Raw genomic sequence first — 21440 nt, forward strand, 5'->3', positions numbered from 1 at the left:
CTGTCTGATTCAACTACAGTACTGAGCTTCACTCCTCCAGCTGGTCTCCCGTCGTCATTATCAGCACTAGTAACCTTGATCCGAGGGATGACGGGAAATGTAGTTCTTTAACCTACCTACCTCCGTACATTTGTATATATATATTTTTTAATCGATTTTGTTTCTTTCATTGTGTAATATAATTATAAACAGTAACAGTTGCTATATATCATGAATTTCATATCGCTTTGTGTGCATGTTCAAATGATTTGGTATTTGTATTTTATTTATTTATTTAACAAAATAATAATAATAATAAATAATAATAATAATAATGTTGTTTTCCTCAAATTATTTGAGCTTTATCGAACAGTTATTGTAACAGCGCCTCCGTGGTGGGTAACAGGATAGGTGGGCACCAAGGAAGAGTGGGCACCTCGGTGTAAATTGGCTATTTTTCCCAAAATGTTAAAAAATATATATATTTGGAAAATGTTTTAAGTAAAGTAAAGTATATGCATGATTAGAACATGCTTGAACATTCGACAATTAAGGTCTAATATTTCTACAATTGCTACAAATGGCTACAAAACCTGTATATCCAGTCATTTTGGGGCATAAAAAAGAAGTTGAAGGATAACATTTAGTCTGATAATGATGTACCGTGCATGTTCACATCATGTATACTTTCCATTACTTAAATACCATTTTTCAAGTATTTCATTTTTCTACATTTTGGACAAATAGCCCAACTTACAACTATCCTGTCTCCCCCTGGTGGTGCCAGCCCAGAAGTGCAACGGAACGCAGCTAGCGGTTGCCATGGAGCAGCGTGAGCAGCGTCGGTTACAGCCATAGAGCCATAGGGCCGAGGACGGACAGTGAAGGACTAGGCGTGGGCTCACACTCCGCCTTTGCTACTCTTTTAATTATAGGATCGTAAAATACCACATATTCTAAAAACATTAATCACGATCCAATCGCTGAATCAAGTAAGGGGAGGGCCAGTCATGTGTGTGGATAACGTTAAAAGTAACTGCTAGTTTGGTCATTTAGCTGGCTATGCTGCTAGCTTTGTTGTTGTAGAGGCTTTTTTTAACAACGGCTAGTCCAGCCAACATGCTTATTTACTAATGTAACACGTTTATACGGAACAAAGAGGACTGCCAGGGGGTCGAAGAGTGAAGCTGAAGACGGAAAAGGTTGGTTGCTGATGATACTGTAGCTACAACACATTTCCACCTGTTGATGATAGCAGCTAGTTTTTAGTGTTTCATGCTAGGCAGCAGCTTACGTTATATTAGCTAATAACACGTTAGTTCCTGTCAAAGAGATGTTATTTGAATGCAGTTACTTTCAACCAGCTGTATTCAATTCACTTTAACTTTGGAGATGTTATCTTCTACTAATTATGACATAGAGTGTGATGGGGACGGGTTTACATGATTTATTGACACCCAGCAATGTTGCCAGAAGACGGCCTGTTGTGTTTAATCCCATCTGTCACTGAACGTCGGTGACAGATGGAAACGCAACAAAAACAAAAACAGGAATTTTATGAGCAGCTTGTTGTGTTGCTAGTGACTGAAGTCACCAGCAATACAACAGCTGCCCATACTACAGTGTATTTTTTTGTTTTGTTTTCACCATTGCATTTTTTTAAACTACACATTTAAATATAATAATCCAAGATGGGTTAAGATTTTGCGTGATGATCGAGAATAGGAGAATAACGATGACATGATTATTTAGGCATTATAGACGTTCTTATCCAGGCCAAAACCTAAACAAAGTGGAATAAATGGCATGAAGTCTAGTCAGTCGTCATCAACAACAACAACAACAACAACAACAACAACAGTCAAGCAAATACAGTGCAAAGAAGACAATTAGGCAGTGCTAAGTACAGTAACTCAGGTACAACATCAAGCACTTAGCCTTGAATGTAATGTCAAGTCTAATCTGTGCATGCCCTGTGTGCTTAGCAACAAATGATCTGGCCTCTCAATAAGTCATTAGAGCACAAATCATGTGTGTGCAATCAGTGGCAGCAGCAGAGAGGATCAGTGCTATAATACATCATTGACCCTCATGGAAAGTTCCGCTTCTCATGTTCAGTCGCTTAGTGACCAAGACGCACACTATAATAGCAAGCAAGCCAGTTGGCCCAGCTTCTTATTACAGTTTTGGCAGCATTTTTAAATAACTTTACTCTTCTTTGTCCATAACAGATGATGAAAAGTGTGCATACAGTACAACCACTGAAGTCGCCGCTAGGATATTTAATGCCCAGTTGTACTTAGTGGGTAACATGCCCTTGTTATTGTAATCAATGCAAAATAGTATCTGTTGTTTGATTATTAATTAAATATGTTTATTTGCGACCGCCTCTTTTTCCATCCATAAAGTGTTTCCAGAACAAGCCAAAAAGTAATGGAATCAGAAAACACCGCCCACACCTACGAAGACAACCGGGAAGCTGAACAAAGTCGGCATTCCCTGCGGACCGCAGGGAAAAATTCTCAAGCGTCATCATTCCAAAGTACAAAACGTAGCAGTAGCCATCGGGACAAGAACCGGGATGCTGATGAAAAGGAGAGCTCTGCTTTAGACAGGTCCAAAACCCGGATCTGGGATCCCGATCAAGACCCAGACCGGGATAGGATTTCAGATGAAGAAAGACGGAGAAGCAGCAGGTCATTTTATTCGGATAACTATGAGAATGAGTCTCTTTCTGAGCGCTCACTTTCACCATACTCTCGGTCCAGGACACCATCCCCATCTCCACCCAAAGGGGGGCAGGCCAAGAAGATAACCAACAGCCCCTGCTACAAGAAAGGTGGGTAAAGCACCGGGGAACGCAGACACACACAATCAATCAATAGCAATCAATTCATGAATTGTACTATTGTGGCCAAAGTCAAACACTTGTTTTTGAAATTGAGTTGACTTTCCAGTAGATGGCAGCATAGCACTCATTTCCAGTATTGTGGCATCTGGGAAGAATGTGACAACCCACATCTTACACTACTGACAAAGACAATGGAAAAGGAAGACTTGCGAACTTCGATTCATTTCCTGTATCTGTGTAACATGGGCCCCCACCCCTTTAGGTGGAAGTAGGTAGTGAGTCTCTTAATTCCAAAGGAGAAGTGAATGGGGTGGGGAAATGAGGGGGTGGGGTGGGGAGAGACAACCATGCTCACTTAGGTCTTAGGAGACCATTTGTGTACCAGTTTTCGTAGGCTATACTAGTGGTGCGACAGGCTATCTTGGTATATTAAGGATCTTTGGTACTGATGAATATGAAGTGCACATGACAAGCAATTTAATGCTTTCTGTTTTGAGTCATGAAACGCAGGATTTTCATTATTCCCATTAGGATGGTTTAGAAAAGAGGTCGAAAAATGTATTGATCAATCTCACCTTTTTGGGGTCTACATTATCAGTTATTGTGCATAATCTTGTCTATCCCCAGGTCCATCCATTCAGATGCACTTGTATGTGGATGCCATCAGTTAATGTTGTCTATTAACCACCCCCAAAATAAAAAATATTATGTTAATTATTTATGCACTCTGTTCTCCTGTCTCACAGCGGCTGTGGCACGTCGGGGTGCGCCTCGCTTGCAGCGTCCTGGCGGTGGGACCCACTCCCAGCAGCATCGATTGGGGGTGCGCTCTCAGAGCAAAGACTCCACAGCGCCCTCGAAAGACCTGGACTTGGTCACCAAGCGCTTGCTGTCGGCTCGTCTGCTGAAAATCAACGAGCTGCGAAACTCCCTCGCTGAGCTGCAGCTGCGCACCGACGAGCTACAGAAGGAAAACCGCATCCTGAGACAGGTATCTCAACTTTGCACTTTCAGAGTTCTATTAATCCTCAGAATTTTGCTGTGTATTTATGAGCTTTGGTTGAATCGCTGTTAAAGACCTCTCCCTGCATGAGGGCACCATGTGCATCCTTCATATAGCTGCAGCATCCTTGGTTCGATTCTGGCTTGAAGACCTGTGTTCCATGTCATGCCCCTCTCTGCCCTCAGTTTCCTGTCTCTTTTTACTGTCAGGAATAGTATGTATAGTTTATCATTAATGGGGGGCGTAAGTTCAGTTCGTAAGTGCTTGGTAAATGATAAACTCTTGATAAACAATTCAGCCTCATGTAAGATGAAGCAAAATTGTGAGCTGCTGAGTATATAATTAGTTATTTTGAGGATGGACATAAACACATGCAAATAATAAGAAAGTTTATCCTAAGAAATGCTGTAAAAACACTTTTTAAGGGACTTGGAAGATCTAATTATTCTGTCTTTATTTCTCCCTCTGTAAAAGTGTAATAATTATCATTTTAAAACATCCTTCTCTCTTCCAACACTCCTTCAGCTCCAGGTACGTCAGGAGAAGGCCCTGCACCACTATGATGACACTGAGAGCCAGATCACCCAGCTGCTGTCTCGCCACAACAACGAGACGCACGCGCTGCGTGAGCGGCTGCGGCGGGCACAGGAGCGTGAGAGGGTGGTGGAGCGACAGCTCAAGTCCAGCGATGAGCGGCTGCAGAGGAGCCAGGCGGCCGGCGCCCGGCTGAAGAAGCTGGCCGAGCAGCGGGAGCTCGGACCCAGGGAGGAGCTGAGCCGCCAGCTGGAGGAACAGAAGACACGAACCCTGGAGGGAGAACGCAAGATAAAGGTGATGCCCTCTACAGCGTGGCCTATAATAGGGTTTGTTTGTATGTAATGTACAGTATGCACGAAGAGCGTGAAAGTTGAGTCATAGTTGAAAATCTATGCATGTGCAATCTCTCAGTTGATACAACATGCACACAAGTAGCCAGCCTATAAAACCGCATTGTGATTGGCGGGGCTTTAGTAGCTTACTATCGATAGCTAAAGATTGGACAGGGAGGCTATGCTGTTTAGTAGACTATCTTTTTTATGCCGTGGCTCTGTAGGAGGCAAGGTGTGCCATACAGAAATGGGTCTGTGGGTCTGTCTGTGTCCGGGGCTAATCTCTCAAAACGCTGGACTGATTAATTAGCGCCACGTTTCTTGTATTTTTTAGTTGATATTTGGAATCAGTGGCGGTTGGATCGGAGTAATCGGAGCGCTATATGGGGGCTGGGGGGCTGGGAGCTCCACATGCACGCGCGAGCACGCACCGTCAGCTGCGGTCTTTAACACCTTAAAGTTTAAACAATAGCCTCTCAAGGTTCGCACCGTCAGCGGCGAGCCGTTCTCAATAGCGTCTACCTGGCTGCTTTGCATAACATTAGGCTACTCGAGAAAAGCCATGGACTTGAATTGAATGTGTACATTCCTCTCACAATGAGAGACAACAGTCTCTGCACTGCAGAGTGTGAAGGAGATCGCTTAGAAGAGGACCCAGTTCTCTGAGACAAGACAAAGACAAGTTGTCTGATTATTTTAAGTACTTATGTGTGGGTGAGTCTGTGTAAAGGGCTTTTATATAAAACTAAAAGGAAAATAAAATAATTAATTAATTGAAACAAAAATAAAAACAACAAATTAACAATGCAACTAAATAAGATATAATTACATTAAAAATCACATGTTGAATACAGTATTTCAACTAGCACTGAGCTGATTGGCTATGTGCACATGCGTGCACGTGCGTGTGCACGTGACATCAGAAAATATAGCCCCCCTAGTTAAAAAATCCACAGCTCATCACTGTAGATGACTGACATCACAGATTGGTGTGTGCGTGCATGTGTGTTTGTAGGAGCTGGAACGCAGCATGGAGCTCAGCAGCAGTAGTTACCAGAGGCAGCTTTCTGCAGAGAAAAGGAAGTATGTCAACGCTCAGGATGCGATCATGGCTCTGCAGGAAGATCTTACACGACTGGGCAGCAAACTCAAGGTATACACACACACATGCATAGAAATATGTGCACACAAATACTCACTTGCATACATCTTTGTGCACACACAGATTCCTAGGTGTGGACTGGCTAATTCTCCATTATAATAATGTAATTTACGTCCCTATCAGGAGAAAGAGAGAGAGCTGGATGCCAGAAACATCTATGCCAACCGCATGGTGAAGCCCACATCTAGAAAAGATAATGACAGCGACATAAAAAGTACAGGTTTGTTGTGGTGCATAGTTGTTGGTTATGAGTTGTTTGAGCGTAAGCTGTTTATATTGTCACAGATGCTGCATCATTTCCTGGGATGGTTTTGAAGGGAGTTGTGGGAAATGAACACAGATGTTTGTCCCGCATACTATAGTCTCCAGTAGGAACAGCAGCAAGGCAGTGCAGACAGAAGACGGGATGTCCAGTCTGGACTTCCCCACCCCTCCACCCATCACGCCTGATGGCAACAACGAACAGGCGCCCAATGGCTACCTATCGCTCAAGGTAAACTTCTAGGCTCCATCTTCACTGCCCAGTGCCCACATTTCAGCCTACTGTTAAAAAAAATATTCATTGACTCCTCCCAGGGATCTGTACTTGGCCCCTTCTATCCATTATTAAAATACGAATTATTTTATAATTAACTACATTGATTAGTCTGATTAATCTCACTCTATCACTGAAATACGTTTTTTTGCCCCCTCTCGACTACTTTCCTCTACAGGAGCTCGACGAGGTGGACAGAAAAAAGAGTGAAACGGAGGAAAAGAAAGCTCTAGAGCGGGAACAGCAGAGGAGGAAAGGTGTGGAACGGGAAAATGGCAAGGAGAGAGAGTGGGAGAAAGACAAGAAACGGACACTAGACAGGGAACTGAACGCCTTGGAGGCGAAAGCCAGGACAATAAGAGACGGTAAGCTTGTACAGGCACCATATTCTTTGCTCAGGTGCGTCATGCACTGACTGACTAGGACAAACTTTCTCATAGTGTCAGTACAGCAGATGGTCAACTTTAATGACTTTATTCCTTGAAAATGTAAAGAGTAGATATCATCAGTTCAGGTGTGGCTCTGTTTAAGCCCAAAGTTTCTTTGGTTGATTTAGAGGTTTCTTTGGTTGATACAGATGTTTCTTTGACTGATATGTTGTGGAGATTTCTTATTAAAACATTAAACATGAATTAAACACAACACTATTTCCACAGGCCGGCAGAAAGAGAAGGAGGAGGGTGGAAACACTTTGAACCGGAAGGACGAAGAGAACAGGAGGCACAGCCGCGAGCCTCCGTCCACTCAGCGTGTGGCAGAGGAGGAACGGTATAAGAAAGAGCAGCTCCTGGCCAGGATGCATGAGATAGACGGTCAGAACCAGCTTCTGCAGGACCCCGTGTTCACCGAGACCGAGTCCAGCCTTTCCCAGTCCGGTGTCGGCAGTACCGCAGTCCGGTCCCCACCTCGTTTTACCGAATCAAGGAACCAGAACCCTGCCATCTTCAGCTTCACGGAGCCAGAGGAGTCGAGTTTGCGCGCGGGCGCCGGGAGCCGGGAAGGGGGTAGGAGGAGCGTGGCCATAGACGGTGGAGCGGGAACATTCGGGGTTGGGAGGAGAGGCACACGGGCTCAAACCTCCAATGAGGACATGGCATTTGGAAGCTACGCCCCGTCCTTCGGACGCCCGGCCGCTCGAAGCTCCTCCGGCTTCCCTCCACCTCCACCTCCTCCCAGAGAGGACAGGGACTCCACCTTAGAGGCAATAGGGGTCAGCGGTGTCCGAGGGATGGAGAAAGACAGGGACAGAGGGGAGGGGAAGGACAAGAAGTCAAACCTGATGCAGCAGCTGTTCGGAGCCCTGGCCACGCCCGTCACCGACAACACCACCTCCAATAAGATGGAGGTTCTCAGTAGCCCTCCCAGCACCAATGGGATACGCGCAAGAAGGGAGGGACTGTTAAACTTCAACTCATTGTCACCTGCCCCCGCCACCCCCCCAGCACCCATGCTGGGCACCCTGCATGTAGCCGAGAGCAAGCCCATGGTCCGCGCTATCGCCTCGTTCGATGACGACATCGAGGAGCTCACTTTGTGATTTGCTCTGATTGGACGTTTAAGCACAACTCGTGCTGTCTGGAGGTGATATTGTGATTCGCTGTGATTGTAGGTGGAGGCTGTCATTGCTTCTGATGAAGCTAAGCTTAATACAGCACCACTGGATGTTTCATTTATATTCACTGTAATGACAAAATCATTTCAACATTACTACAAGTTGAACAAATTGACAATCATTTCAACATTACTACAAGTTGAACAAGTCATGTATCTGAAATCCATATGGTGTAAACTGATATAATCTATATGAAGAAAGTTCTGAATGATAAAATATATATGGTTGCCATATCTATGTACTCAGGTAAAAGAGCGTACATTCATGTTTACATCATTATATGTGAAAGACAAAGTAATATGGCTTATAAGAGTAATGTATTTTGTTTTAATATCTTCAGATCAGTTTATGGGTATGAAATACATTGAGTTGTTGTCTCTGGGAGCAGTGTTGGCCAAGTTACTCAGGAATAGGGATGGCCAACTAACCGTTAACCGTTAAGAAATCGGCCACCGATTGATACTAACGACTTTTCTTTTTAGGGCCAAAAATGATTTTGAATTGTTTTTTGGCCAAGTCTACACCTGTAACCACACGTAACTTCCACTTTATTCTTCTTCTTCCTCGTCTTTGTATTGTTTGTGTTGGAGCGCCTCAGTGCGGCTGCAGAGTTCATGTGCAACCTCTTCCAGAGAGAGATAGAGACACTAGAAACTCTGCTGGAGACACAAAACAAACTGTGTAGACTTGGCCCTTTGAAATAAAATTTATTTTGGCCCTTTTTTACATTATTTTTTTCTTAACGGTTATCGATTAATTAATCTGTAAGGCCTAACGGTAACCGGTTAATAAAATGTCTCCATTTGGCCAACCCTACTCAGGAAGTGTAAAAAGTGACTTATTTACTTATTACTATTTTTAAAAGTAATAATATTACTTTCATTGTTATATAAAAAGTAAATAGTTATGTTACTCATTATAGTAATATATAACTTTTGCTACCCACCCCACTCCTTCTGAAAAAGTTATGTACAAGAAAACCTGTTTAGCACTTTATTGGAACAATAGTTCCACCTCCTCATGGGAGGAGTCACCAATGAGCCAAATTGCACACATTTCTTTCTTTGAAACCAAACACACACACACACACACACACACACACACACACACACACACACACACACACACACACACACACACACACACACACACACACACACACACACACACACACACACACACACACACACACACACCAAAGTGTGTTCTGGTAACTCTAATGGAGAGGTACTTGATGAATAACTGTAATATAATTACAATTGACAATTATAGTCCCTTAAACTACTTATTACTGGGGAAAGTATTACAGTAATACATTACTTAGTAATATGTTGCTGCCCAACATTTTCTGGGAGTGCATTACCTTTCAAACCTGTGATTCGGTTTAATGTTTCTTGCACCTACAGTATAGCTATCAAAATATATTTAATTATCAATGTTAGACGTTTCTGTGTGGAATTAGGAGTTGGAGAGTCATGGATGCAGTAATCTTCATGGTGGAGACTTGGAGTATGTCATCTAATAAGAATGTATAGTGAGTGGTATTTAAATGTATGTTTATAGGACAATATTATGTTGAGAACACGTTCTGTTGTTTTAGACTTAAAGGACGGGAAGGGCTTGTTTTCTCCCGGCATATATCTCTTACGACACCTAATAAATAAAATGCCTCTTTAGCTATTCTTAATATTTATACATATGGAAACAAGATTATGCTCTGCCAAATGTGGAAATATTAAAGAACAGGAGTTCAATCTTGTACAATCATATTTGTGTGTAACCTACAGGAAAGTGGAAGATAATTGTTTTAGTGTTGATAGTGTAATGTTGATATCGGTAGCCTGCTCCTGATTTCAGACAATCAAAAACAAACTGTAAACCAGTTGTTGAAATGGATGAGTCAGTTATTTATATTTGATTGGCTACCTGGGTGATTTGTATGGACAAAATGGGTGTTCTGCTATCCACCTTTTATATGTTATTTTGTTTCTGGAATAATTAAACATACCCTATAGGCTACCTGCATAGAATGTGAGGCCAATGGAAACTTTTTTCTTTTTTTTTATCTGATTAAGTTGTGAATATTTACGTCTTACTTTTTTTATTTTGTTTTTACTTTTTGTACAACTAGCATCGTTGTTTGTAAAACGTCATTTGTTGCGTTTTGATGAATTAAAATAATAAAGTGAAACCGTTGCCTGATTTTCAGACCGTGGCGTGGACCCTTCGCTAAGCCCCACCCACTCCACTCTGTGACTGGTGGTGCGAAGTTAGTCACACCCAGGCCTGGCAGCGCCTGGCAATCTCTGCTTCTCACCCATTGACTTGCATGTTAAATGACGGCTTTTCCCCTTAAAAAATAATCGATCATTTCAGCAGCAATAGCTTCAAAATCTCTTCTAAATCTAGTCAACAAGGCCTGCAGTAGGCTATGCACTGGACAAATGTGCATGACATTATTTCAATAAACTAAAAACACGGGAAATGTTAGAGGGAGTAATAGCCATGGATACACGACGGTCGTCTGTCTCGACCGTCATGGATGAATTTCAACCTGGTGTTTGCACTTTCTCCATTTATAGCCCGTACATCTACAGAAACGTTCATATTTCAAACATAAAGTGCTTATCCCATGGCCACGGATGTTACATTTATGTACGGGCTCTCAAAAGTACAGGTATCATCCGTATTGTTCAATAAGAAGCATTTTAATCTGATCGGTGGCCATTTTCTCCATATGCTTTCAACTAAGCGACCCTATCGGTTGGTAGGTGTATTGCACTCTGATACGTTATAACTCTATGAGAAAATGGCCAACGATCGGATTAAAATGCTTTTTATTGAACAATACAGAATATACGGGTACTTTTGAGAGTCCCGTGCATCATTTTAACATCCGTGGCCATAGGGTAAGCAATTTATATTTGAAATCTGAACGTTTATATATATGTACGGACCGTAAATGGAGAAAGTGCAAACACCAGGTTGAAGTTGATCCATGACTGTAACAGGAGTTTTCATGTACCGCAGGGTAAGACTTCAGTAGCAGAACTAAATAGACGAACAAATGAATGAATATACTTTAACGTGCGGAATCCGAAACAGGCAGCGCTGTGATTCTGAATTTTGTTACGATTACGGTGATTAGTAGCCTATTATTGACACCACCTGGGCGAGTGAGTCGTGTCTTTCTGACAGCTGTGTATGTGTTCAACAACACAGCCATATTCAGCCTTGCCGTTTAAGTGCAGATTTCAGCTTAATTGGGAAAAGCAGCCTCCAACGGGTTTGGGTACGTGGTTCATAGTCACCATTGCGTTATCGTGGTATTCCTATTCTTGCTATTATGTTGCAAATGATTGTGTGTGTGCGGGCGAAATAACATTGACAGCTATGGCAGGTGACGAAAGCTTGCCAGACCTATGCCAGGCTAACAACGGTTGCTAAGCTGGCATTGGACAATCGCTTTTGGGGTGGGGTTTAGCGAAGGGTCCGTGCAGAAATATCATTAGCAGGGAGTCTGGTATAGCTAGGGATCAGTGGTAGAAGTACTCAGATATTTCTTAACCCTCGTAGGGTCTTCGTGTTTTAGTCACACCCAGGGCCTTCGGGTCACTTTGACCCGAAGGCCCTGTGTTAAAATTTTCATTTTCATATCACATGTTTAGTACAGTAAATAAGGCAAATAGAAGAAGTTTCATAGAGAACAAAAAATGTTTACATACTTTTAATTCATGTTGAAAATGTTAAACCGGGTCAAAAGGACCCGAGGACCCTACGAGGGTTAAGTAAATGTAAAAGTAGCAATACCACAATATAAAAATATTCTGTTTGGTCTGTTATTAAGTAAAAGGCCTGTGTTCAAAATGTTACTTGAGTAAAAGTACAAAAGTATTGGCATCAAAATATACTTAAAGTACCAACAGTAAAAGTACTCTAAAATGTTTGAAAATAGCAGATCTACAAGCTCACAATGCGTCATGATGGGACACGTTGTGAGCCTGTAGATCTGCTATTTTCAAATAGCTTATGTATAAAATAGGACTGAAGTGGTTCATGTATGTTTTATGATATAATCATTTATATCTACAAGTAGTAACTATAAAGTTTCCCAATGATTGTAGTGGAGTAAAAGTACAATATTTACCTCTGAGATGTAGTGGAGTAGAAGTGAAAGTACTGAAAATTGGAAATACTCCAGTAAAGTAAAAAAATACCTCCAAATTGTACTTAAGTACAGTACTTGAGTACATGTACTTGGTTACGTTCCACCACTGGGAGTCTGGTATAGCCAGGGGATTCCTGCGACGTCTCCAAGCAACCACAACCTGACGCAACCTAACGGCCCCTCCTCCGGTCCCTGCATGTGTTCAAAAACAAGTGGACCGACAGGACAGCCGGACTGGAGCGGGAACGTGCAGGAAGGATCACAGGATCATATTCATATCATGGCTCCTAGGCAGCGCAATCAATCAATTCAAGACAGAGTCACAGCCTAGAAGTTCGACTGCGCAACGCGAAGAATCCTGCAGGTAAAGTAACGAAACGCCGTTCGCATGATCGCAATTATCCAATTTTACAGATTGGCAAACCTTGAAATTATATCTTGAAATCCAGAATATATTTTATTTAATTGATGTCTATTAGCTATTTAGCATACAACAGATGTGGCATGCATGCGCCACAGTTAACTGGGGTGGTGATGTGTCAGCCTTCTCTACCAGTGGTGGTAAAAAGTACTCGCATGTTTTACTTAAGTAAAAAAATACTGCAATTTAGAAATACTAAAAGTCTGTAATTAAAAATTTACTTGAGTAAAAGTATTGGTATAGGTCCCATTTCACAACTTTTCAAATGTATAAAATGTATAAAAATCTTATGAAAATAGCAGATCTACAAGCTCACAATGTGTCTTGATCAGCTATTTACAAATAGCCAAAATGTATATGGTTGAAGTGGGTAATGTATGTTTTGTAATAATAATCAAAATCTATAAGTAACTAGTAACTAAACGTTTTCAAATAATTGTAGTGGAGTAAAAGTACAATATTTGCTTCTGAGATATAGTGGAGTTGAAGTTAAAGTATTCCAAATTGGAAATAAAATGTACCTCAAAATTGTACTTAAGTAGGCCTACAAGTTAAGTTACTTTACACCACTGCCTTCTACTACAGGCTATTTTGTTAAGTAACTTGCACTCAAATTGCATGGTATGGTCTTTGGGCTAGATACAATACAGCCATGATGCTTACAGTAGCTATTTCCCGAGGAGCCCAAAATATCCACATGGTGTGTAGAATAAACTGACAGACTAGACTACTGCTGCGAGACTAATTCCTTTTCTTTGCATATGCAAATGAGTGAATGATAGACGCGCTGTATTCATATATCTATTCAAAAAAAATCATCAGTTAAGACTGAGAAAACTCAATATGGTTTACTGGGAAGAAAACTATAACTTTATGACCGACTGTATCATAGCCAGTAGCCACAGTTTATTATCCTCATTCAGGTTTTGGAAGTTGCTGTAGGCCTAGTCTTTCCATAAACGCAGTCTTCTAAGGAGTAAGGGAGGTTTTTTTTACTATATATAGTGGTAGCCTAATAAAATATGTCTACTCAAGATAGAATATAACTTGATGTGTTCTTCAAATAGAACATGACATGACATGAGTATGGCTCTTGTGACTTTTGAAAGGAGGCTATTTGACTAGGCAGTAAAGGCTAAAAAAAAAGCTTCAGTTTCTTATCTTTGCATCTGCATTCTGCACAAAGATGTGTTTTCTCATCTTTGAATAACCTACAACCTTGACTCTTCCAAAGAACACCTGTTGACACTGAGAACCATGGGCTTTTGTTTCTTCCTGCTGTGAATGGTTTAGGTTACAGGTTGAAAGGGTTGGACTTACTTAACAAAATAGAACACTGAAGCCTGTTTTATACTGTGGTGGTGGCACGCACCAGTGTCATGCTGCAACACATTGTGAGCTTGTACATCTGCAATTTTCTGTGCGAGCATAACCAAGTAAAACTCAGGCTTTAAAGATGGGGTGCCATGATATTTTTCAACCCTAAAACCTGATCATAAGGTATTATTATTATGTAAGGATTTTTTTCAACAACAAAAAAGTGTACAGAAATTGTTAAAATTATGTTTTTATGTGGACACGCCTCCAGTTCATTAAGTATACCTGGTTCTCACCTTAGCACCTCCTCCACCACCTTAGCACCACCCACCTGTCCTTGTCCCTCCTCCTCCTCATGCCCACACCTGTTGTGTTATGATAATGAGGGGGAGGGTATGGCTTTGTGATGTCACTAAAGCGCTGTTTCTCTATTGGCACGTTTGACCCTCAAGGTTTCAGCCTCCAGGAAGAAACTCCAAATAGTCAGAGAAGACATAAAACACCATAAAAACACCACCGGGGGGCTTTATGAAGTTCTATCAACCTCATAGACACATGAAAAACAGAAAAAGTGCAAAACCATGGCACCACCTCTTTAAGTCTCTCAGTTGTATGGTGAAGATGACTGCTGTAATGTATTACGATGGGAATCCCGCTCGCTGTACATGCCGATATTAAGAAGACATGCTTATTTTCCATTGTGGGAATTTGATTGCTAATTGAATGTGATACTGAGTGCGCGTCAATGCACAATAAACACTGCAGTATGAAAAGCACCTCTCAATCGGCCCAGAGAAAAGACACGTTGTAGAGAGGATATGGAAAGATACAGTGAGCCTACAGCCATTACAACGCGGTCATCATGTTTGTTATGCTGACTACTACCGTACTGTACATGTCCCAGATAGAAATACACCCAGACATTGTAAGTCAGACCAGATTTTGGCATGTCCATAAAGTCCAAAACCCACCAATATATATTTTATTGGTGTGGCAACCAACGAAACTGGATGTTGCCGAGCAATCCAACCCTGCAGTCAGTAGCCATGAAATCATTGGAATGTTATGAGTGGAAGATGGGGATTTGGATGCTAGATACATACTGTAATACACATAATGGGAAGAATTGGTCTTTCATGCCCTTGACCCATTAGTGTCATTATTGGCCCCAAATTGCTATTTGATATTCAGGATGCAAATGTTGGCTTAATTAAAATATTTCCTGCTGGTCTATTCGAAAGTGCTTGCTGCCAATGCCAAATACAGTATGTAATGTTATGTGATGGAATATACTTTAGGCATTAACTGCTTCTGATCCTCTTCATTTGACTGCACGAGATTCACGATTATGTATACGTGCTGACATACAGTATATTCTACACATACTAATTCATACACATTCCCCTCTCCTCATATCTTTACTCTGCAGTTCCTGTTTACAAACAAAATCACTTCCTTCCTGCACATGCATGTTCTTTTAGTTCATACAATGTCTTTAAAAATGCATGTGCCATGGATTTTCCTCTAATGCTTTCTAACGGAGCATCGATTCCTGTAGAGAAAAAGGCGAGGAGCCATTCCCTAATCATTTATAAGTCAGCTACTCGGCACAGTCAGAGAGAGGTCTACTTTACCTTACAAAACAACCAAGCCTATCATTAGATACAAGGGCGATGACTTCACTACTTGTCTGCAGTGCCCATTATGGAACAACTGAGCCGTATAACCACATAGTGAGTGGTTGAAAAGTTGGTGAGAGGAACAGAAGCTGATTCAATGTTTGCGCTGCCGCTGTCATGGTTGCCACAGCATGGCTTAGTTTTCAGTTTTCTTTTTCATTCCCCTATATTTCATCTAAAAGGACGTTTTAGTCTAGTCAAGTCAAATTTATTTATGGAGCACATTTAAAGACGACTCTCGTTGACCAAAAGTGCTGTAAAGACCAGGAGGTAGCTAAAATCACGAATACAAATAAACATAAACAACAAGACATAAAGCTCAAGGGCACGAATAAACAATCATCAATAAAAACAGTAAAAAAAAATAATAATAAAAAAGAAAACATCAATAAAAATACAGCTAGGAGCTCCAAGTCAGACCTGAGGAACCTGGGAGTTGAAGGAGGGGTTCAAAGCTCAGCGATATAGGTGGGGGCCAGTTTTAGAGCTTAATAAACAATCAGGAGAATCTTAAAATCGTATTTAAACCATTCTAGCAGCCAGTGGGGAGAGGGATAATTTGTTCCCTCTTCCTGGTACCCGTCAGGAGCCTGGCCGCAGCGTTTTGGACCATTTGCAGGCAGGACAGGGTCGACTGACTAGTCACGGTGTACAGGGAATTGCAGTAATCCAAGAGGGCGTGGATGACTCCCCAAGGCCTTGAACAGAGAGAAATGACTTGATTTTGGCAACAGCACAAGGAAACTGGCTTTTACTATTCCATTTACCTGCTTGTCAAATTAAAGGCGGAATGAAAGAGCACACAAAGGATTTTGACATGGGGTTTAACAAGCGTGGGCAGGTTGCCAAGACCATTTTTTATCTTTTTGATGGAATCAGCGGGGCTTCAAAGTTGCTTTCATTCAACTAGGCAGTTTTGTGCCATCCAACTCTTATGTCTCAAGACAGTTCATGAGGGTGACTAGTTTAGACTAGTTATTTGGTTTCTGGGGGAGATAAAGCTGAGTATCATCGGTTTTACTAGATCTCCCTTTAAAGTATAACATATATGGCTCCACTGCAATAACATCCATTATTCAGTTTGTCAGTCTAGGACTACAGTAATTGATTTCACCCAGATTTCACCCATGCATCATAATGCCCAGAAAATACTTCACATTGCGTTACCCTTATTATTTTTCTAAAATGCATGATAGTGTCACAAGGCATTAGTCTAGCTTTTAGCTTGTTGATACAAGGATTCATTTATAACTGTGAATGTACCACCAATCAGTCCACTGTCAGTATGGGTGTTGAAGTATAAGCCCTGAGGAATGGGAGGCAGAAAAAAAAGCTGACTCATTTTCAGAGTGTGTGTGTGTGTGTGTGTGTGTGTGTGTGTGTGTGTGTGTGTGTGTGTGTGTGTGTGTGTGTGTGTGTGTGTGTGTGTGTGTGTGTGTGTGTGTGTGTGCGCGTGCCTGCGTTGCTATAGAAACGACTTGTTCCTGTCAAGTGAGAATCAGTAGGGATACCAGAGGTGTATTCCCCAGTGTGGTCCTTTTACATAATAACAGGTGTTAACAATGAATGAATAGAGAGCCGTCTCAGAAGATGCCATGTAGGCACTAGTACTATCTTGTAAGCTAAGCATGCATTGTAAATTCAGTATGGTGACATAATGATACAGACTAAGTATGTTGATGAGATTAGATGCATCACGTCGTAGACCACTGCATTTGATTCTAGACACATAACTTATCCGATAAAATGTGAACAAGCCTTATGGTTCAGCATTTTTGTCAGATGCCTCATTGTGTTATGCAACATGCTTGACTACGCAATAGCAAATATGAAAACATTCCATATTTTCTTTCTTTCCGTTACAGGTCCAGATGTTACCTACAATAACCTGTAGACTCCAAAGGGACACATTGCAAAAAGTTTGGAGAGGGATTCCTCAATAACCTTTGGGCTACGTCAGTATCCATCAAAAATTAACTGTACTTAGATATAGGTAATCAGAACAACACCACTGAAGCCTAGCTTGTGATCAGAATTGACAAGGAATTGTGGAATCCATGAAGAACATACCACTTGATCATTCTTCTTGACCCAGTCAGATTTTTAGAGGTGGTGTTTAATTTGCATATTAATGATGGAGGCAACCTCAGTTCCTCACATCACTGTGGACAGCGGAGTTGATCTGGAAGAAGACAACGAAGAATTAGCCGCAGATGACCTGATGACCTTGAAGGCCCTGACAGAAAAACTACGACTGGAGACCAGGAGACCCTCTTACGTGGAGTGGAAAGCGCGCTTAGATAGCCAGACATTCCGAGATCCTGCAGTTGAACAAGGCCAGCTCCCGACAGAGCAGGGGGGACCTAAAGAGCAGTCTGACAAACCCAAAGAGGCTCTAATGAGTTCTGAAGGCATTCAGTGCAAGTTGCCATCAGGAGTCCTGAAGGCATTCGGGAATATTGATGAAGCTCTCAGCTGGCTCAGGAAGGAACTGGTAAGGCTTTGGTTACTGTCATTCAGGGCTGCAACTATCGATCATTTTCTTAGCGATTATTCCATATCCTTTTTCAATTAATTGAATAATCGAGAAGCCTGTTTTTTATATCAACGGCTCGATGGGAAAACGTTTTTTTTTGGTCTGATTAACCAAGTATACCGATTTTATACTTATAACGCTGTTGTGCAAAAATACCGAAAATAGACAATCTACAAGCTCACAACACCTTGCATCATGACATATTGTGAGTAGAAAATTATTGTCACCTATAATGACAAGAAAAAAGAGAAAAAATATATAATAAAATGTCCAGCAAAATCTATACATTTTATTAAAATGAAAATTGGTTAAAAAAGGTTAAATAAATTAGTTTGATTAACTGTTGCCCCCCTATTGCCATTTCTCAGCAATAGACAACACTCATAGCTTTCATGCTCTAGTGTTGGTTACATTACATTGCAGCCAATGGAGGATTATCAAACTGTAAGTTTAAGTTTCAACTTTAAGCGTGTCAGAAGTGATGGTTGAAATGCTTTGTACATCACAGTGTAGGCCAAGTTAAGGCTGGAAGGCACAAAAACCCAGAAATCACAGAAATGGCTAAATAATGACACAATCACAGAATATGTGATACCTGCAACTTGATGATCATTAAACAAATTGTAATATGTTTCATATACTTCAAATAAAACCCTTTAAATTGTGCAAAATATACTACCAAACATAGTCTATTTGTTCACATTAATATCAAAATTCCATTATTGTTACCTTTATGCATATTGAATTTGATTTACTCTTTATTTAATGCAACTAATTTGTAGTAACCTTGCACAAAATAATTTTACCGACTCCTTTCAACCTGGTGTAAACTTGTGACAAGTTTACACCAGTGACAATAAAGTTGAAGTTGAGGGTTATTGAAATGCAGGAGAGAAAATTACTTCCTGCTCATTAGCCAATTAGGGTGGAACAATAGAGACGACATCCAGCGTGCTATCGCTGTGAAAAGAATGCTATTCAAGTTCAAGTGAATGTGAGTGACTGACAGGAATAAGGGATCCTATTCATCTTCATAAACAGCTCCTGCAAGTGTAATCATTTTCATGCTGCACAGTTATGTGGCACATTCATTCAGAGTTTGCATGCTTGGATTAATGATGTGGACCCTGAACATGCAAGGAGTACAGTATATTCTCAGTGCATTAGAATTCAGACCCATATTGACTCAGTACGTGGCCACAAATATTTGCCCAAAACAGTGGACAGGAAAACAATGATGAGCGTTTGTGCAAAGTGGCTTTTATTGGGGATGCCCCATTGTGACATTTCTTTTCACATTCACATACATGGCATGAACTTTCTCTCAACCCAGATTCTATTAAGCTTATGTGTGACGTAATGATTGATCATTTGTGAAATGGAGCTAAAAGCTGAAAAAGTAAACCGATCCGTTCTGAAAAATAGCCTCTGGTATACAGTAAATTAGGGTACATTCCAGGAAGTTTACTTTATTCATTTATACTGTAAACGATAGCAGGCTGGGTGGTAAGTGGAATGGCTAGTCACCAATAAACCCTACATCAGCATGCACATCAAAGTACAGGGGACCAGAGTGCCAGTTCACATAGTTGGTGTCTTTATTAAACTCCATAAAGATAAATGATATGATGAAATGATTAAATGATGATTGAACTAAATAGCTGCAGAGTTACCCCAACTCCACCTACTCACAACTAGACAGTGAGGCGGATTTCTATCATATACATTAAACTTAAAACAAAAAAGAGGACACACAAACCAACCCAACACACAGAGTTTAATTACCACTTCAGATTTGACTAAACACTAGACTACAAGTACAGTTTGCCTTCCTATACAGAAAGCTTAGCTCTGGTCCATAGCGTTAGAAGGAGTTCTCCCTGACGCTATGGTACTTTCCATTCTTTCCCCTCGCACCGCGGTAGCGCAGCCTCTCGTCTGTAGTACAAATAAAAAATACACTTTTGCTACTCACCTTGAAAGCCTACTCTACTAAGTGGGAACACTCTGAGACCTCACGTCTAAAATACACTTTTTGGCCAGAAAATAAAATATTTCACCGGAAGGAAACAATATTTTTGGTTACTCCACAGTGCCCTCTACAGATCTGGTCAATGGAATTTTCCCATTGACCAGATTCTTCCTTCCGGTGAAATATATTCTTTTCTGGTCAAAAAGTGTATTTTAGACGTGAGGTGGGGGGCTACGAGTGTTCCCACTTAGTAGAGTAGGCTTTCAACTCCATAAAACCATCTTTGTTTTGGTGAGTAGCAAAAGTGTATTATTTATTTTGACTACAGACGAGAGGCTGCGCTACCGCGGTGCGAGGGGAAAGAATGGAAAGCACCATAGCGTTAAGGAGAACTCCTTCTAACGCTCTGGACCAGAGCTACAGAAAGCTATATTGTATATTGTGAAATTCCTCTGCATATCATTTAATCACAATTTCTCTCTATCATTGCTTTCTCCCTTCCCTTCCCTTCCTCCCACTCTCTCTGCAGACGGAGATGCGCTTGCAGGACCAACAGTTGGCCAGACAGCTCATGCGCCTCCGCACTGACATTAACAAGCTGAAGATCGAACAGGCGTGCCAGCTGCACCGTCGGATGCTCAACGATGCCACTTTTGTCCTGGAGGAACGGGACGAGCTGTCAGATCTGCTGTGCGAGTGTCCCGCCACTCCAGGCCTCTCCGCCCCACTGCGTCTCATCGGTGTCACCAAGATGAACATCAACTCCAGACGCTTCTCACTCTGCTAGCAGTGCCAGTCGCTCATCTTTAGACCAGTGGTTCTCAAACCTGTGGGCCGGGGGCCCATTGGTGGGCCGTGAGGATATTGCAAGTGGGCCCCCAAATAAGTGGCAAAACACTAATATTTGAATGATAATATAACATTAACGTTTTGAAGTATGAGAGCAAACTTATGAATGCAATATCATTGTAAAATCCCTATGACTAAAACAAGAACTGTATGTAATGTTGTTTTAGATGTATTGATTAAGCGCATTAAAAATTCTGTAGCTTTGATGTTTAACCACTTTCACCGTGACATCCCTATTTGGGGCATGTTATAGGCATAACATGTTTTTGAATAGGGCTTAAGTGGTACTGGTTAATTAAGATAAAAGGCAGCTATTGTAGACTTCTCTGTTTTAAAAGTTGTAGCAGCTCTAAAGAGATCTTTAGGCTACCATGATCTGATGTTTTTAACAAACCATATCTTATTTCTTACTATGTCTATGATTTACTTATTTCTCTCCGGTCTGCGGTATATGTTTTTAAACTCCATAATTCATGCTTCATCACTT

General features: G+C 41.3%; 2 protein-coding genes across 3 annotated transcripts; both read left to right on the forward strand.

Moving 5' to 3' along the window:
* The first annotated feature begins 826 nt into the window (after nt 1-826).
* On the forward strand, nt 827-10213 carry lca5 (lebercilin LCA5). 2 transcript variants are annotated; one of them, XM_080452638.1, is made up of 9 exons: nt 827-1181; nt 2388-2818; nt 3577-3821; nt 4359-4664; nt 5718-5855; nt 5988-6084; nt 6227-6357; nt 6578-6764; nt 7056-10213. In XM_080452638.1, exons 2-9 carry the CDS (start codon nt 2413-2415, stop codon nt 7934-7936), a joined length of 2391 nt encoding a protein of 796 aa, XP_080308764.1. In that variant the 5' UTR covers nt 827-1181; nt 2388-2412; the 3' UTR covers nt 7937-10213. The 2 variants fall into 2 exon arrangements, with proteins under 2 accessions (XP_080308764.1, XP_080308765.1); XM_080452639.1 differs by having other exon boundaries at nt 5988-6078.
* Nucleotides 10214-12406: 2193 nt separating this feature from the next.
* Nucleotides 12407-21084, forward strand: fam167ab (family with sequence similarity 167 member Ab). The gene is made up of 3 exons (XM_080453904.1): nt 12407-12543; nt 17462-18090; nt 20634-21084. The coding sequence occupies exons 2-3, from the start codon at nt 17728-17730 to the stop codon at nt 20889-20891; spliced, it is 621 nt and encodes a 206-aa protein (XP_080310030.1). The 5' UTR covers nt 12407-12543; nt 17462-17727; the 3' UTR covers nt 20892-21084.
* The last annotated feature ends 356 nt before the right edge of the window (nt 21085-21440 follow it).

This window comes from Gymnoscopelus braueri (assembly GCF_963280865.1).
Source record: "Gymnoscopelus braueri genome assembly, chromosome: 16".
NCBI classification, from domain to species: domain Eukaryota; kingdom Metazoa; phylum Chordata; class Actinopteri; order Myctophiformes; family Myctophidae; genus Gymnoscopelus; species Gymnoscopelus braueri.

Excerpts from the sequence above, each read along its gene's own strand:
- fam167ab (XM_080453904.1), top strand. The coding sequence starts at position 17,728 with ATGATGGAGGCAACCTCAGTTCCTCACATCACTGTGGACAGCGGAGTT. Across the intron at positions 18,091-20,633 it reads GCTGGCTCAGGAAGGAACTG|ACGGAGATGCGCTTGCAGGA; the intron begins GTAAGGCTTTGG and ends CTCTCTCTGCAG.
- lca5 (XM_080452638.1), top strand. The coding sequence starts at position 2,413 with ATGGAATCAGAAAACACCGCCCACACCTACGAAGACAACCGGGAAGCT. Across the intron at positions 4,665-5,717 it reads AGGGAGAACGCAAGATAAAG|GAGCTGGAACGCAGCATGGA; the intron begins GTGATGCCCTCT and ends GTGTGTTTGTAG. Across the intron at positions 6,085-6,226 it reads CAGCGACATAAAAAGTACAG|TCTCCAGTAGGAACAGCAGC; the intron begins GTTTGTTGTGGT and ends CGCATACTATAG.